At 50.8% G+C, this 15,613-nt stretch overlaps 1 protein-coding gene across 4 annotated transcripts in view; it reads right to left on the reverse strand.

Annotated features, from left to right (window-relative positions):
• Window positions 1-15,320, reverse strand: part of LOC115076240 (lipase maturation factor 1-like) — a 295,884-nt gene extending 280,564 nt beyond the window's left edge. For 2 of the 4 annotated variants that reach the window (XR_003852707.1, XM_029577464.1), the window contains exon 1: window positions 2,808-3,035. Coding sequence is in view for 1 of the 4 variants with exons in the window: in XM_029577464.1 (XP_029433324.1) it covers window positions 2,808-3,021 (214 nt within the window). In the remaining 3 variants the exon portion in view is untranslated. Of the gene's footprint in view, window positions 1-311; window positions 709-2,807; window positions 3,036-15,113 lie in introns of those variants that run through there. The other 2 variants (XM_029577466.1, XM_029577465.1) reach the window with 2 other exon arrangements.
• Window positions 15,321-15,613: the final 293 nt, after the last annotated feature.

Genomic DNA, 15,613 nt, shown 5'->3' on the forward strand with positions numbered 1-15,613 from the left:
GATCTCTGCTTCATAAACCGGTGCTCGTACACCTTTCCTGATCACAGGTAAGCCACCCCTTCAGCCATCTGACCTGCTCCTCTCTCAGACCTCTCTGGTATGGTGTGAAAAAGAGATTTTTAACCAACAACCTGAGCAGATTCACCACCTTGTAAGTCACTTAAAGCCTGGCATGGAAAACAGAAAGCTCTCATGAATTTCCTGTCTGAAAATTCAACTCAAACTACTGGAATCTTGGCAAAATAAATATGCACCTCTTTTAATATAGTTTGAGCAGCCTTATAAAAATATAAAACAAAGAAATGTGTCACCTGAGAAAGACAGATTAAGATGAATGCCTTCTTTTCAACTGGATCCCAGCGGCACAGAGATTTTAAAATGACTTGCTCAGAGCCTCACAGAGAGCCAATGGCACTTCTCCTGTATCACCAAGTGCTATTAAAAAAAACCTCCTCCTCTAATAAACCTTCCTGTCACCTCTAGCAACCAAAATTATTCTTAAGTTTCAGCAAGAAGCTCAGAACTACCCTACACAGCAGGATCATTCAGAAGGCTAAGCCACATCACAGAGAAAAATGAGCAATGTCAATCACATACATTTTCAATAACAAAAGAGGGGGATTAAACTATCAACAAGGAACATAAACTCCTACTGAATTCATCCCAAAGTAAAAATATGTTCTTAAAGGTGGCTTCTAAATATTTGTGCAGGTAGTGCAACAGATGCAAGAGCTTCAAAATGGCCGAATTACAAACATTTTGGGCCTAAGGGTGAAGAAGCCTTTTATAATGCAGGTCCATGGGCCTCCCTGCTCCTGAGCATTAATAGGATATGCCTCCAGCTGACTCTCTACAAGCCTTCTTTTCTGAATGAAGATTGCCAGCTGCATGGAAATAGTGCCAAATGTATGGAGGATTTTTGTGATGTGAACTGGCTCTCCCTGGAACCAGAGCCGCTGCTGCTATCGCCGAGCTGTCATTGTGTGCAACCCAACACAGCTGTTAGGTGCTATAATAATTTTTTTCCCTATCACCTTTTTTTTTTTATTTCCTTGGAGAAAGAGAGGATCTGCTTTTTTACTTACGTTGTCTTGATTTTGTCTATTTTTCAGACTTTTTCTGGGTCTTTGGCTCTTTTTTGTTTTCTTGCTTGTAATTTTAGTTTTGGGAGGGGTTTGCCTAACATTTGGTTGTCCTTATAAGTGTTTCCATGTATTTATATTTGGCTTTATTACCGGCTTGTTTGAATACTAACTTTTGGCTCCCTGTGTAGGGGGCGAGCAGCAGTAGCAGTTCCTCCTGGATCTGAAGAAGTGATGGCAGCTTTCCTCGAGCCTTCCAAAGTGGCAGGGATTCTCCTCAGGGCCATGGCCCACTGCAGCTCCTCCTGAGCCTGGGAAGAGCCAGCGCCAGGCACCTAGGAATTTTCTGCCCTGGTATTAGTGAAGATTTCATTACATGCAAATGTATCCCACCGACAAGGCCAAAGAAGGGACCTGCGCATCTCTTAAGATGGTGGATAGCACACCGTAAAATTCCTAGTGCTACCCCAAAACACAGTGCCGCTTGTAAGCAGGAAAAGGCTTGTTTATTTTGCGAGGCTTTTGGATAAGTTATAAGTTGTTTGTTTTAACTTGTTTATAAGATGTTTTTATTGTGTAGGTGATGTTGTAAACCACCCAGAACCAAGGCCTGGTAATTGGGAGGGTTAGAAATTGCTGTGAATAAATAAATAAAGAGATGTGAAAACCTACCTAGGATACATTACTTGGGGACAGATGTAGCACTGATATCCCTGAAAACTGTGCAGGAGCCCATTTCAGTTACAGATCAGGCGCAGAAGCGGTGATGGTGTGAGGTTAAGAACATAAGAACATAAGAAATTGCCATGCTGGGACAGACCAAGGGTCCATCAAGCCCAGCATCCTGTTTCCATCAGTGTCCAAACCAGGCCACAAGAACCTGGCAATTACCCAAACACTAAGAAGATCCCATGCTACTGATGCAATTAATAGCAGTGGCTATTCCCTAAGTATAATTGATTAATAGCCATTAATGGACTTCTCCTCCAAGAACTTATCCAAACCTTTTTTGAACCCAGCTGCACTAACCACATCCTCTGGCAACAAATTCCAGAGTTTAATTGTGCGTTGAGTGAAAAAGAATTTTCCCCGATTAGTCTTAAATGTGCTCCTTGCTAACTTCATGGAGTGCCCCCTAGTCTTTCTACTATCCGAAAGAGTAAATAACCGAGTCACATCTACTCGTTCTAGACCTCTCATGATCTTAAAGACCTCTATGATATCCCCCCTCAGTCATCTCTTCTCCAAGCTGAACAGCCCTAACCTCTTCAGCCTTTCCTCATAGGGGAGCTGTTCCATCCCCTTTATCATTTTGGTTGCCCTTCTCTGTACCTTCTCCATCCCCTTTTATAAGGTATGAGGGTGGATAAGGCTATTTCCCACATAAGCAGGGGGGAGGGGGGTTAGCTTCCACTGTAGGGAATGTAGCTGAGAAGCCAGCGCCAGATTTATGACCTGGTGAGGCTGCAGGGTGTGCCTGATGGCGAACAGCACAGGAAGCTCATTAATGGAGAGCGCCCTGCAGAGGAGGGAAGCCCCTCGGGGCCTGCAGCCTGGGCCTGTCTCTTAGGACGCCCCCGAGCTCAGACGGGAGGTGTAAGCTCTTCGGGGCCGGGCAGGTTACCAGGTGAATGTGCACAGAAGGAGCAGGGCCTGGGGGGGGGGAGGGAGCAGCTCTCGGGGGCAGGGGGTGTTATTGTTATTATTATTATTCCGCACACTCACAGTAAATGAACGCAATGGCCCTCAGGAGCACTATCCGGGTCAGCCAGAAACTGTCGGGGCTGAGACAGCAGGGCGGCCGGTCCTGGGCCCGGGGGGTGCCGGTACCGCTGGCCGCCTGCGGAGGGACAGAGCCGCATCTGCGCCGCCTCACAACCGCCGCCTCCCGCTCCGCCGCCGTCCCTCTCCAGTCAGAGGAGCCGCCGGCGCCCGCCATGCTGCCCGCGCGACCTGCGCATGCGCCAAGGAGCTGTCAGCGGCTGCAACTCGCGGGACTGCAGCGCGTGCCTGCCCCGGGCAAGATCCTGCACCCCCGGGGACTGCAGCGCGTGCCTGCCCCGGGCAAGATCCTGCACCCCCGGAGTCTGCAGTGTGTGGCTGCCCCGAGCAAGATCCTGCACCCCCGGGGACTGCAGCGCGTGCCTGCCCCGGGCAAGATCCTGCACCCCCGGGGACTGCAGCGCGTGCCAGCCCAGGGCAAGATCCTGCAACCCCGGGGACTGCAGCGCGTGCCTGCCCCGGGCAAGATCCTGCACCCCCGGGGACTGCAGCGCGTGCCTGCCCCGGGCAAGATCCTGCACCCCCGGAGTCTGCAGTGTGTGGCTGCCCCGAGCAAGATCCTGCACCCCCGGGGACTGCAGCGCGTGCCTGCCCCGGGCAAGATCCTGCACCCCCGGGGACTGCAGCGCGTGCCAGCCCAGGGCAAGATCCTGCACCCCCGGGGACTGCAGCGCGTGCCTGCCCCGGGCAAGATCCTGCACCCCCGGGGACTGCAGCGCGTGCCTGCCCCGGGCAAGATCCTGCACCCCCGGGGACTGCAGCGCGTGCCTGCCCCGGGCAAGATCCTGCACCCCCGGGGACTGCAGCGCGTGCCAGCCCAGGGCAAGATCCTGCACCCCCGGGGACTGCAGCGCGTGCCAGCCCAGGGCAAGATCCTGCACCCCCGGAGTCTGCAGTGTGTAACAGCCCCGAGCAAGATCCTGCACCCCCGGGGACTGCAGCGTGTGGCTGCCCCGGGCAAGATCCTGCACCCCCGGGGACTGCAGCGCGTGCCAGCCCAGGGCAAGATCCTGCACCCCCGGGGACTGCAGCGCGTGCCAGCCCAGGGCAAGATCCTGCACCCCCGGGGACTGCAGCGCGTGCCTGCCCCGGGCAAGATCCTGCACCCCCGGGGACTGCAGCGCGTGCCTGCCCCGGGCAAGATCCTGCACCCCCGGGGACTGCAGCGCGTGCCTGCCCCGAGCAAGATCCTGCACCCCCGGGGACTGCAGCGCGTGCCAGCCCAGGGCAAGATCCTGCACCCCCGGGGACTGCAGCATGTAACTGCCCAGGGCAAGATCCTGCACCCCCGGGAACTGCAGCATGTAACTGCCCAGGGCAAGATCCTGCACCCCCGGGGACTGCAGCGCGTGCCTGCCCCGGGCAAGATCCTGCACCCCCAGGGACTGCAGCCCGTGCCTGCCCCGGGCAAGATCCTGCACCCCCAGAGTCTGCAGTGTGTAACAGCCCCGAGCAAGATCCTGCACCCCCGGGGACTGCAGCGTGTGGCTGCCCCAGGCAAGATCCTGCACCCCCGGGGACTGCAGCGCGTGCCTGCCCCGGGCAAGATCCTGCACTCCCGGGGACTGCAGCGCGTGCCTGCCCCGGGCAAGATCCTGCACCCCCGGGGACTGCAGCGCGTGCCAGCCCAGGGCAAGATCCTGCACCCCCGGGGACTGCAGCGCGTGCCAGCCCAGGGCAAGATCCCGCAACACCTGGTACAGCAGCGTGTGCCAGCCCAGGGCAAGATTCTGGGCTCCCGGAGTCTGCAGCGCGTGCCTGACCCAGGCAAGATCCTGCACTCCCGGAGTCTGCAGCATGTGTCTGCCCCTGCACTTCTGGAGTCTGCAGCGTGTAACAGCCCCAGGCAAAATCCTGCAACTCCTGGGACAGCAGCATGTGCCAGCCCCGGGCAAGATCCTGCACTCCCGGAGTCTGCAGAGTGTGCCTGCCCCGGGCAAGATCCTGCACCCCCGGGGACTGCAGCGCGTGCCAGCCCAGGGCAAGATCCTGCACCCCCGGGAACTGCAGCGTGTGCCAGCCCAGGGCAAGATCCTGCACCCCCGGGAACTGCAGCATGTAACTGCCCAGGGCAAGATCCTGCACTCCCGGAGTCTGCAGAGTGTGCCTGCCCCGGGCAAGATCCTGCACTCCCGGAGTCTGCAGAGTGTGCCTGCCCCGGGCAAGATCCTGCACTCCCGGAGTCTGCAGCGTGTAACAGCCCAGGGCAAGATCCTGCACTCCCTGGAACTGCAGTGTGTAACAGCCCCGGGCAAGATCCCGCAACCCCTGGGACTGCAGTGTGTAACAGCCCCGGGCAAGATCCCGCAACACCTGGTACAGCAGCGTGTGCCAGCCCAGGGCAAGATTCTGGGCTCCCGGAGTCTGCAGCGCGTGCCTGACCCGGGCAAGATCCTGCACTCCCGGAGTCTGCAGCGTGTGTCTGCCCCTGCACTTCTGGAGTCTGCAGCGTGTAACAGCCCCAGGCAAAATCCTGCAACTCCTGGGACAGCAGCATGTGCCAGCCCAGGGCAAGATCCTGCACCCCCGGAGTCTGCAGCGTGTAACAGCCCAGGGCAAGATCCTGCTCCCCCGGAGTCTGCAGCGTGTAACAGCCCAGGGCAAGATCCTGCTCCCCCGGAGTCTGCAGCGTGTAACAGCCCTGGGCATGATCCTGCACCCCCGGAGTCTGCAGCGTGTAACAGCCCTGGGCATGATCCTGCACCCCCGGAGTCTGCAGGGTGTAACAGCCCCAGGCAAAATCCTGCAACTCCTGGGACAGCAGCATGTGCCAGCCCAGGGCAAGATCCTGCTCCCCCGGTGTCTGCAGCGTGTAACAGCCCTGGGCATGATCCTGCACCCCCGGAGTCTGCAGCGTGTAACAGCCCTGGGCATGATCCTGCACCCCCGGAGTCTGCAGGGTGTAACAGCCCCAGGCAAAATCCTGCAACTCCTGGGACAGCAGCATGTGCCAGCCCAGGGCAAGATCCTGCTCCCCCGGAGTCTGCAGCGTGTAACAGCCCAGGGCAAGATCCTGCTCCCCCGGAGTCTGCAGCGTGTAACAGCCCAGGGCAAGATCCTGCTCCCCCGGAGTCTGCAGCGTGTAACAGCCCTGGGCATGATCCTGCACCCCCGGAGTCTGCAGCGTGTAACAGCCCAGGGCAAGATCCTGCTCCCCCGGAGTCTGCAGCGTGTAACAGCCCAGGGCAAGATCCTGCTCCCCCGGAGCCTGCAGCGTGTAACAGCCCAGGGCAAGATCCTGCTCCCCCGGAGTCTGCAGCGTGTAACAGCCCAGGGCAAGATCCTGCTCCCCCGGAGTCTGCAGCATGTAACAGCCCAGGGCAAGATCCTGCTCCCCCGGAGTCTGCAGCGTGTAACAGCCCAGGGCAAGATCCTGCTCCCCCGGAGTCTGCAGCGTGTAACAGCCCAGGGCAAGATCCTGCTCCCCCGGAGTCTGCAGCGTGTAACAGCCCAGGGCAAGATCCTGCTCCCCCGGAGTCTGCAGCGTGTAACAGCCCAGGGCAAGATCCTGCTCCCCCGGAGTCTGCAGCATGTAACAGCCCAGGGCAAGATCCTGCTCCCCCGGAGTCTGCAGCGTGTAACAGCCCTGGGCATGATCCTGCACCCCCGGAGTCTGCAGGGTGTAACAGCCCCAGGCAAAATCCTGCAACTCCTGGGACAGCAGCATGTGCCAGCCCAGGGCAAGATCCTGCACCCCCGGAGTCTGCAGTGCGTGCCTGCCCAGGCATGATCCTGCACCTCTGGGGACTGCAGTGTGTGCCTACCCCAGGCAAAATCCTGTATCCCATGGACTGAAGCATGTACCTGCCCAGGACAAAATCCTGCACCCCCAAGGACTGCAGCATGTGCTTGCCCTGGGCAACATCCAGCACCAATGGGGACTGCAACCTGTGCCTGTCCCGGGCAAGATCCTGCAATCACTGGAAATGAAGGATGTGCCTGTCCTGGGCATCATCCTGCACCCATGGGTACTGCAGCGTGTGCCTGTTCCAGGCAAGATCCTGAAATGACCACAGGGGCTGCAGCATGTGCCTGTCCCGGGCATGAACCTGGAACCCTGGGGATTGTAACGTGGGCCCACTCACAGCAAGATCCTGCAGTCCTGACACCTGCCTGGGGATTGTAACGTGGGCCCACTCACAGCAAGATCCTGCAGTCCTGACACCTGCAGTGAGTCTCTTCCTTGCAAGAATGTCAAGGCCCATAACACAGGCATGCTGCACCTCTTGTCCTGCATACTCCCATAACATTCCTCCCCCCCCCCCCCCACCCCCGCCAACCTACCTCCCAAATAAACACTGAGGCACCTGTTCCAAACTAACACTGGATCCATAAAGCCTGGAGGATGGGAATGAAGAGAAGAGGTATGAGGGTGGCTTGCGGGAATGACGGCTACTACCTAGTGATTAATACCCTTATTTAATAAATGTTCACACAGTTAATGCAACTCCAACATTGCTCTATGCTTCAGCGGCAAGAGGAAATGTGGGAAAAGAAGATTTGCGTTCAGGCAACAACCACAGTCTGGGTAAACAAATAAGCGTGGGAGTAGCTTGCTTGTTGCAGCAGTTACTACCCCAAACCAATTAAGCCTGATACTTCACTTTCAATGCATATCCAGCATAGATCTCTGCTTCCACGGCAGGGGGGATGAAGAAAAGAGGATTTACATTCAGACAATAACCAACAAAGACTGAATTGCACAGTCTGGGTAAACAAATAAGCATGGGAGTAGCTTGCTTGTTGCAGTGGTTACCACCCTGAACCAATTAAGCCTGTTACTTCACTTGGAAAACTTATGCAGCGCAGCTCACTGCTTCAACAGCAGGGAGAAGGAAAAAGGATGTATATTCAGACAACAACCAACAAGGGCTGAATTGCACAGTCTAGGTAAACAAATAAGCATGGGAGTAGCTTGCTTATTGCGGCGGTTATTACTCCTAACAAATTGAGCCTGATACTTATTTATTTATTTATTTATTTAAAATTTTTATATACCGGCATTCATGTTGCAAACACATCATGCCGGTTTACATATAACAGGGGTGTACAGTGAACAATTCAATAACCTATTTGTGTAGAAGGAAGCAGTTACAAATAACAAGGTAATAGAACTGGGAGGAGAGAAGAAAAGGGAGAGAATAACATTAGGTATAGGTATTTACATTAGTAATAACATTTTTACATGTGGAAGTGGTAGAATCTGGCTGAATAGAATTAATCGGTGTCCGGGAAAGCTTTTTTAAACAGCCAGGTCTTGAGTCTCTTTCTGAAGGTTGGGAGGCTGGGCTCCTGTCTTAGGTCCGGTGGGATGGAGTTCCATAGAAGGGGGCCGGCTGTTGAAAAGGCCCGATCTCTCAAGGTAATGTGTTTGGTAGTTTTGGCTGGGGGCACTTGAAGAGATCCTCTGAGTGTGTCTCTTGTTGGTCTGGAGGAGTTATAAATTTGGAATGGGACTTGTAAGTCGAGTGGGGTGAGTTGATGGATGGTTTTGTATATTATGGAAAGAGATTTGTAGAGGATTCTAAAGTGAACAGGCAACCAGTGGAGATCTTTTAGGATTGGAGATATATGGTCCCTCCTCCTGGAGTTTGTCAGTAATCTTGCCGCAGCGTTTTGTAACATCTGGAGGGGTCTAGTATAGGAGGAAGGTAGGCCCAGAAGGATAGAGTTACAGTAATCGATCTTAGAAAAAATGATGGCTTGTAGAATGGTTCTGAAGTCCTGAGTGTGGAAGAGTGGTCTAATTCTTTTCAGAACTTGGAGTTTGTGGAAACAGTCCTTGGTGGTTCTGTTGATGGAAGCTTTAAGGTTCATCCGGTTATCAATTAATACTCCTAGATCTCTCACCTGTGTAGTAGTTGGGATAGTTGGAGGATTAGAGATGGCATTGTTATCTGGGGAGATGAGAAGCAGTTCTGTTTTAGAGGAGTTTAAAACTAGGTTTAGGTTAGCCAGGAGATGTTTAATTTCGAAGAGGCAGTTTTCCCAGTGAACCAATGTTTTTGTGTAGGATTCTTTAATGGGTATCACGATCTGGATGTCGTCGGCGTAGAGGAAATGTTTGAGGTTAAGGTTGGAGAGGAGTTGGCAGATAGGTAAAAGATAAATGTTAAAGAGTGTAGGTGACAGTGAGGAGCCCTGAGGGACTCCTATGGATGCATCCATTCGTGAAGATTCTTTGTTCTGTATCTTAACCTTGAAGCCTCTGTTGGAGAGAAAAGATTTAAACCATGAGAGAGCGGTGCCTGAGATACCTATAGAAGCCAGAATGGAAGTGAGAATGGAATGATTGACCGTATCAAAGGCGGCTGATAGGTCCAGTAGAATTAAGAGGAAGGATTGGCCTTTGTCAAGGCCCATTAATATGAAGTCAGACATGGAGATGAGGAGGGATTCTGTGTTCAGTGATTTGCGAAATCCGTATTGTGATTGGAATAGGATTTTGTTTTCTTCTATGTATTCGGAGAGTTGAGTATTGACAACTTTTTCTAGAATCTTGGCTATGAATGGGAGATTGGCGATAGGACGGAAGTTGTTGGGGTCTTTAGGATCCAAGTTGGGTTTCTTGAGTAGAGGTTTGATGGAGGCCAATTTGAGGTCATCAGGATATAGTCCTTGGGAGAGTGAGCAGTTTATGATGTCCGACAATGTTTTAGCGATGGAGTCAGGGATGGCCAGGAGCAGTTTGGTGGGGATAGTATCCAAAGGATGGGAGGAAGGTTTCATTCTTCTTATAAGAGTTTGTATCTCTAAGATAGAGATGGGTTCAAGTGTTTCCAGACCATTGTTGTTGAGGGATGACTGTTGAAGAGACTGGTAAAGAGCAGGGTCGGTGGGATTAGAAGGCAGGTGGGATTAGAAGGCAGGTGGGATTAGAAGGCAGGTGAGTTAGACTGTTGAAGAGACTGGTAAAGAGCAGGGTCGGTGGGATTAGAAGGCAGGTGAGTTAGAAGGCTGTTGACTTTGTTGTGAAAATGAAGAGCAAGTTCTTCAGCTTTGGATTGTGCTAGGTCGTTGGGAATCTCCTGTGGGATGATTTGGGTGAGATTGGAGACATAGGCGAAGAGGGCTTTTGCGTCGAAGATTAAGTGGTGAATCTTGGATGCATAGTAGTCCCTTTTGGATTTAGAGGTAGTTGACTTGTATTGACTTGACTTGACTTTACTTTGACTTGACTTCACTTTGACTTCAAGTTGACTTGACTTCACTTTGACTTCAAGTTGACTTGACTTCACTTTGACTTCAAGTTGACTTGACTTCACTTTGAATACATATCCAGCACAGCTCACTGCTTCAACAGCAGGGGGGAATGAAGAAATAGGATTTACATCCAGACAACATCTAACAAGGCATTGATATGAGCAGTATGAGTATACAAACATTGGGATAACTTGCTCGATACGACGGTTACTACCCTCAACTATTAAGCCTTATACTTCACTTTGATGCAGCTCCAACACTGCTCTCTGCATCAATGGCGGGGGTGGAAGGAAATTAGAATCAAAAAGTTACCAATAAGGGCCCTGAACTCAGCGGTCGGAGTAACAGATAAGTATGAGAAAATAAATGTGAAAACTTGCTGGGCAGACTGGATGGGCCTATTGGTCTTCTTCTGCCATCATGTCTATGTTTCTATAAGGTTTATTCCTTCAAACATAACACATGTTAACTTTAATCTTTAGAACCGTCAAACAGTGGAATATATATAGGCCCCAGCTTTTCAACAAACTATGAGTAAATAAATAACTAAATCATGTGTAACCTACTTACTTTAAGCCTGCTCCATGACTTTTAGACACCTTTTTCCTTCCCCGCCATTATTCCTTGCTAGTTATATCCACCTCTCCTCATCAAGCCATACCATGCAAGATGCTCGTGTTTGGGACGGCTGTTCTGGGCCATCCCTGCCCTTTATAACTCATTCTTCCACCAGCTCCCCAGGCCAGCCAGGCCACGGCCTGAGTTATTGTGTTTGCCTGCCTGGGAGCTGTTTGGAATGCACTAAAGCTAATCCCCGCCACCGGCCTAGGTGTCCCCATCTAATGGTACCTGACTGACCCCCTTTATCTTCTTTTCTGACTGGGGAGCTACCCCGGACCCCCATATCCTTGACTATTGAATGCCCGCTGACTTGGGCCTTGAAGAGGGGGAGGATGAGAGGGAGGGGCCTCTGTCGCTTCCTGGCCTCTTCCTGCCACCACCGCTGCTAGTCCTGCATCTCCCCCCTCCTTTTCCTGTTCAAGCAATGTTGCCTTACCTCCTCAGCCAGCTCTGCTCCAGTGTTCGAAGCCCCGCCTCGGAGGGTCCCAGCGACTAGAAGCTGGGACCCCTACGCCCACCACACACCAGGGCACACTGTCTGAGGGCAGCGGCCACCCAGGGGCGTCCGAGGAGACTTGGTCTGCAGGGTTTTCCACAGGTGTGCAAGGAAAAAAAATCACTTTGCATCTTTGTCATTCCATTTAGGATTTTTCTGTTACTTTTCTAAAACTGGTACACTTTACTGATTGTGCTGAATAAAGCACTAGCACATGCTAAAACACTTTAGTGTGGGCTAAAATGGCACTGAAGAGAAATGGTGTTTGGCGTGTTTTTTTTTTATTAATTTTGCATGGGAAACTGCACAAAAGGATAAAACTAACATTGTTTTCAATCTCATTTTGAAAGGTGAGCACATTGCTGATGTATCCTTGTCCCCAGTGTTTCCTCTAATTTCTGATAGGCAATGTGTGAAAAAAAACCATTTCTTTTGTGCAACTTTTCATAAGCTCAATTCAAATTTGTGAAGCAGGGCACCTGAGCAAGTATAATGAAGACACAGAGGTTTTGAAAGTGTTATTTAATTGTTTTCATGAAAATAATTCTCCATTTCTTCAGCATTTCATTTGTTTTAATTTAATAGAAAACATACAATTTTATTTCCTTTTTGTTATAGTTAAGCTTAATTATACTGTTAAGATATATATGCTATCATGCCATTTTATGTGCATGCTATAGAGGTAATTTTAAAAGGAAAAATGACAGGAGGCGGGTGGCATCTTATAGACTAACCAATTTATTGAGGCATGAGCTTTCAAGGACAGAGTCCACATCATCAGATGCATAATGACAGGGGGCGGGTGGCATAATCATCAGAGTCCACATCATGCAGGTGGCATAATCATCAGAGTCCACATCGTCAGATGCATAATGACAGGAGGCGGGTGACACCTTATCGACTCACCAATGTATTGAGACATGAGCTTTCAAGGACAGAGTCCACATTGTCAGATGCATAATGACAGGAGGCAGGTGGCATCTTATAGACTCACTAATGTATTGAGGCATGAGCTTTCAAGGACAGAGTCCACATCATCAGATGCATAATGACAGGAGGCGGGTGCCACCTTATAGACTCACCAATGTATTGAGACATGAGCTTTCAAGGACAGAGTCCACATTGTCAGATGCATAATGACAGGAGGCAGGTGGCATCTTATAGACTCACTAATGTATTGAGGCATGAGCTTTCAAGGACAGAGTCCACATCATCAGATGCATAATGACAGGAGGCGGGTGACACCTTATCGACTCACCGATGTATTGAGACATGAGCTTTCAAGGACAGAGTCCACATTGTCAGATGCATAATGACAGGAGGCAGGTGGCATCTTATAGACTCACTAATGTATTGAGGCATGAGCTTTCAAGGACAGAGTCCACATCGTCAGATGCCAGAGGCAAGCACTAGGGCTGCAGGAAACAGCATGGGACAGGGAACCATGTCTGGATCATCACCCACAAAGTGGACTCTTCCCTCGACAGCTCCTGCCTCAATAAATTGATTAGTCTGTAAGGTGACACTCGCCTTGCGCCATTTTTGCTACACCAGACTAACACCAAACTAACAGGCTATCCCTCTTAAAATGTTAAAAACTTTCACGTATAAATGTAACACATGTAACATTAAATGTAGCAATTTTCAAAAGCCATTTACTCCAGTAAAGTGCATTTACAAGTGTAGACCCCAACGATAAGACCAAAAATGCTTTTTAAAATCAGGCTTAATGTTTGGTGTGCACTGGGTCCATGTACTGTTTGTGCAGTCTAGAGGTGTGAATCGTGTGATCGATCGTCTTAATGATCGATTTTGGCTGGGGGGGGGAAGGGAAATCTTATCGTCGTGGGTTTTTTGTTTTTTTTAAATCGTTAAAAATCGTAAATCGGGGGAGGGCGGGAAAACCGGCACACCAAAAAAACCCTAAAACCCACCCCGAACCTTTAAAACAAATCCCCCACCCTCCCGAACCCCCCCAAAATGTTTTAAATTACCTGGGGTCCAGTGGGGGGGGGGGGGGGGTCCCGACGCGATCTCCCTCTCTCTCTGGCCACGGCTGCGTTGAGAAATGGCGCCAGTGGCCCTTTGCCCTTATCATGTGACAGGGCAAAGGTAGCGCCGGCGCCATTTTGGTTCCTGGCTCCCGACGTCACGCGTGCAGGAGGTCGCTCCCGGACCCCCACTGGACTTTTAGCAAGTCTTGTGGGGGTCAGGAGGCCCCCCCCAAGCTGGCCAAAAGTCCCTGGGGGTCCAGCGGGGGTCCGGGGGCGATCTCCTGCACGCGTGACGTCGGGAGCCAGGAACCAAAATGGCGCCGGCGCTACCTTTGCCCTGTCACATGATAAGGGCAAAGGGCCACCGGCGCCATTTCTCAACGCAGCCGTGGCCAGAGAGAGAGGGAGATCGCGTCGGGACCCCCCCACTGGACCCCAGGTAATTTAAAACATTTGGGGGGGGGGGTTCGGGAGGGTGGGGGATTATTTTTAAAGGTTCGGGGTGGGTTTTAGGGTTTTTCTGGTGTGCCGGTTTTCTCGCGCCCTATTTAAAGATACAATACAAATGCCCCTGACGATAAATCGGGGGCATATGTATTGTATCTTGCACTCTAACGATTTTGAACGATTTTAAAATTATCTGACGATAATTTTAATCGTTCAAAAACGATTCACATCCTATGTGCACACACATGCAGTGACTGTAGAGCCAGTCTCTACTCTCTACCACTGCAGTCCCAGTCCCTACTCCCTGTCCCAAGCTGAATCAGTCCCTAATCCTGTCCCACCTGACTCTTGCAGTCCCTGTCCCTGCTTGCTTTCTGGCCCAAGGGGGCAGAGAGAATGGAAATAATTTTAGTTTAAGCCTGGGAAACGAGATGCTGATCTTCTGTAAATGGTAGGGGAATCTAGAGGGGCTTTATCTGTCCTCATGTACCGTGTTACTGTGTCGTTATTAAACCCCCTGCCTTCCCCGGCATGATCCCCTCATGGCTCTTTGTCCCATGCTGTTTCCTGGCCACTGTTTCAAAGCAAATGATAACATTCATTTAACAATCACCCTCCACCGATCCTACAGGGTTTTTCCTGCAAATAATGCATAGGTTCGTTTGATAATTGAAGAGTGCAAGCAGCTGCATTATTTCATTAAAAAATGAAGCGATCATGTTACAGACTTTTAATGTGGCCTTCATTGCTGTAAAGATGTTAAGGGTGCAGATATTATACGGAGCTCGTCATCAAGCCCGGTCAAATGAAAAAGCCACTTGCTTTTTAATCTAATGGCTGCATCAAGGCATTTTCTTTCACTAATCTCATTCGAATGAAGGCCAATTCTGTTTAAGTACATTTTAAAGAATAAAACGTGATTAGATCCTAATAGTCTCGGCGCTATGTAATTTCTAAATTCGTTTGCGGCCTCACAGCTGGCAAGAGGCCAACGAAAGTAAAACCTTCGTGAATCTACTGAGGATGCTGCTGAAACGAATCGACCCCCAAAACGCCCATAAAGCGTTTCATCCTTTCCCGTTTGAGGAGCAGCACATAAAATCCAGCGGACATTTGCAATCCTCCTCCCTGGATTGCGGGCTGTATGCAGCTCCCCTCCTTGTTCGCTGGATTTTCAGCTGCCCTGCCTCTGGCCAGGACGGTATTCGCTTTACTGGTGATTAATAACTGCAGCCTGTGGATAAGCCCTGGAAGGTTATTAGTTCGTCTTTTTAACTGGAAGGAACATCCCCACACGGTCCAGTTCAGCATTAAACTGGACCAGACAAAGAAAGTGGGAAACCCAATTTGTGTTTACTATTTAGTTTAAACACCAGGGACCCCCTAAAAAAGTGCAAATTTGTAATTATTTTCTAGTGAATAGAACACATAGCGTGGGTACTTGTGAAAGTTTCGACTAAACTAATACTGAAAGTGCAGGCGACCTACCTTGGACTTATCGGAAGCTGAACTGGGCAGCAGGAAGTCACTGGATCTGAGATGGAAGATCTGAGATAAGATGTGAGGTGGTGCAGGTGCCAAACAAAAACCGAAGGAGATTCTTCTTAGTTCCCTTTTCTGTTTAAGTTCTGGTGCCAAAGAGATCCCCAAACTCAAGTAATCTCACTTAAAAAGAGGTCGGGCTGAACACCTCCATGGCTGGCTTGGGAAACATACTTTCACGTAGGCGGAGAAAACACGGTGATTGCCAAAATCTTTGCTTTTCCTAACCATTTAAGGCTCCCGAGCACAGCTCCCCTGTACACAAACGTTTCACAATTCAAAGTGCATTGTATTGATTAAAGGAGCCAGGACCGTGCGATTCAATTAGATGATGACCCCTTTAAGACTCTGTTATCAGGTATAACCTGACTCGCGGTTTTTCAGGTTGGAAACCAGTTTTATAAATGCCTCTTTTGTTTTTGCACTTTGCCATCCAAGCTGCTAAC

The sequence above is a fragment of the Rhinatrema bivittatum genome, chromosome 14 (genome assembly GCF_901001135.1).
Source record: "Rhinatrema bivittatum chromosome 14, aRhiBiv1.1, whole genome shotgun sequence".
Classification (NCBI taxonomy): domain Eukaryota; kingdom Metazoa; phylum Chordata; class Amphibia; order Gymnophiona; family Rhinatrematidae; genus Rhinatrema; species Rhinatrema bivittatum.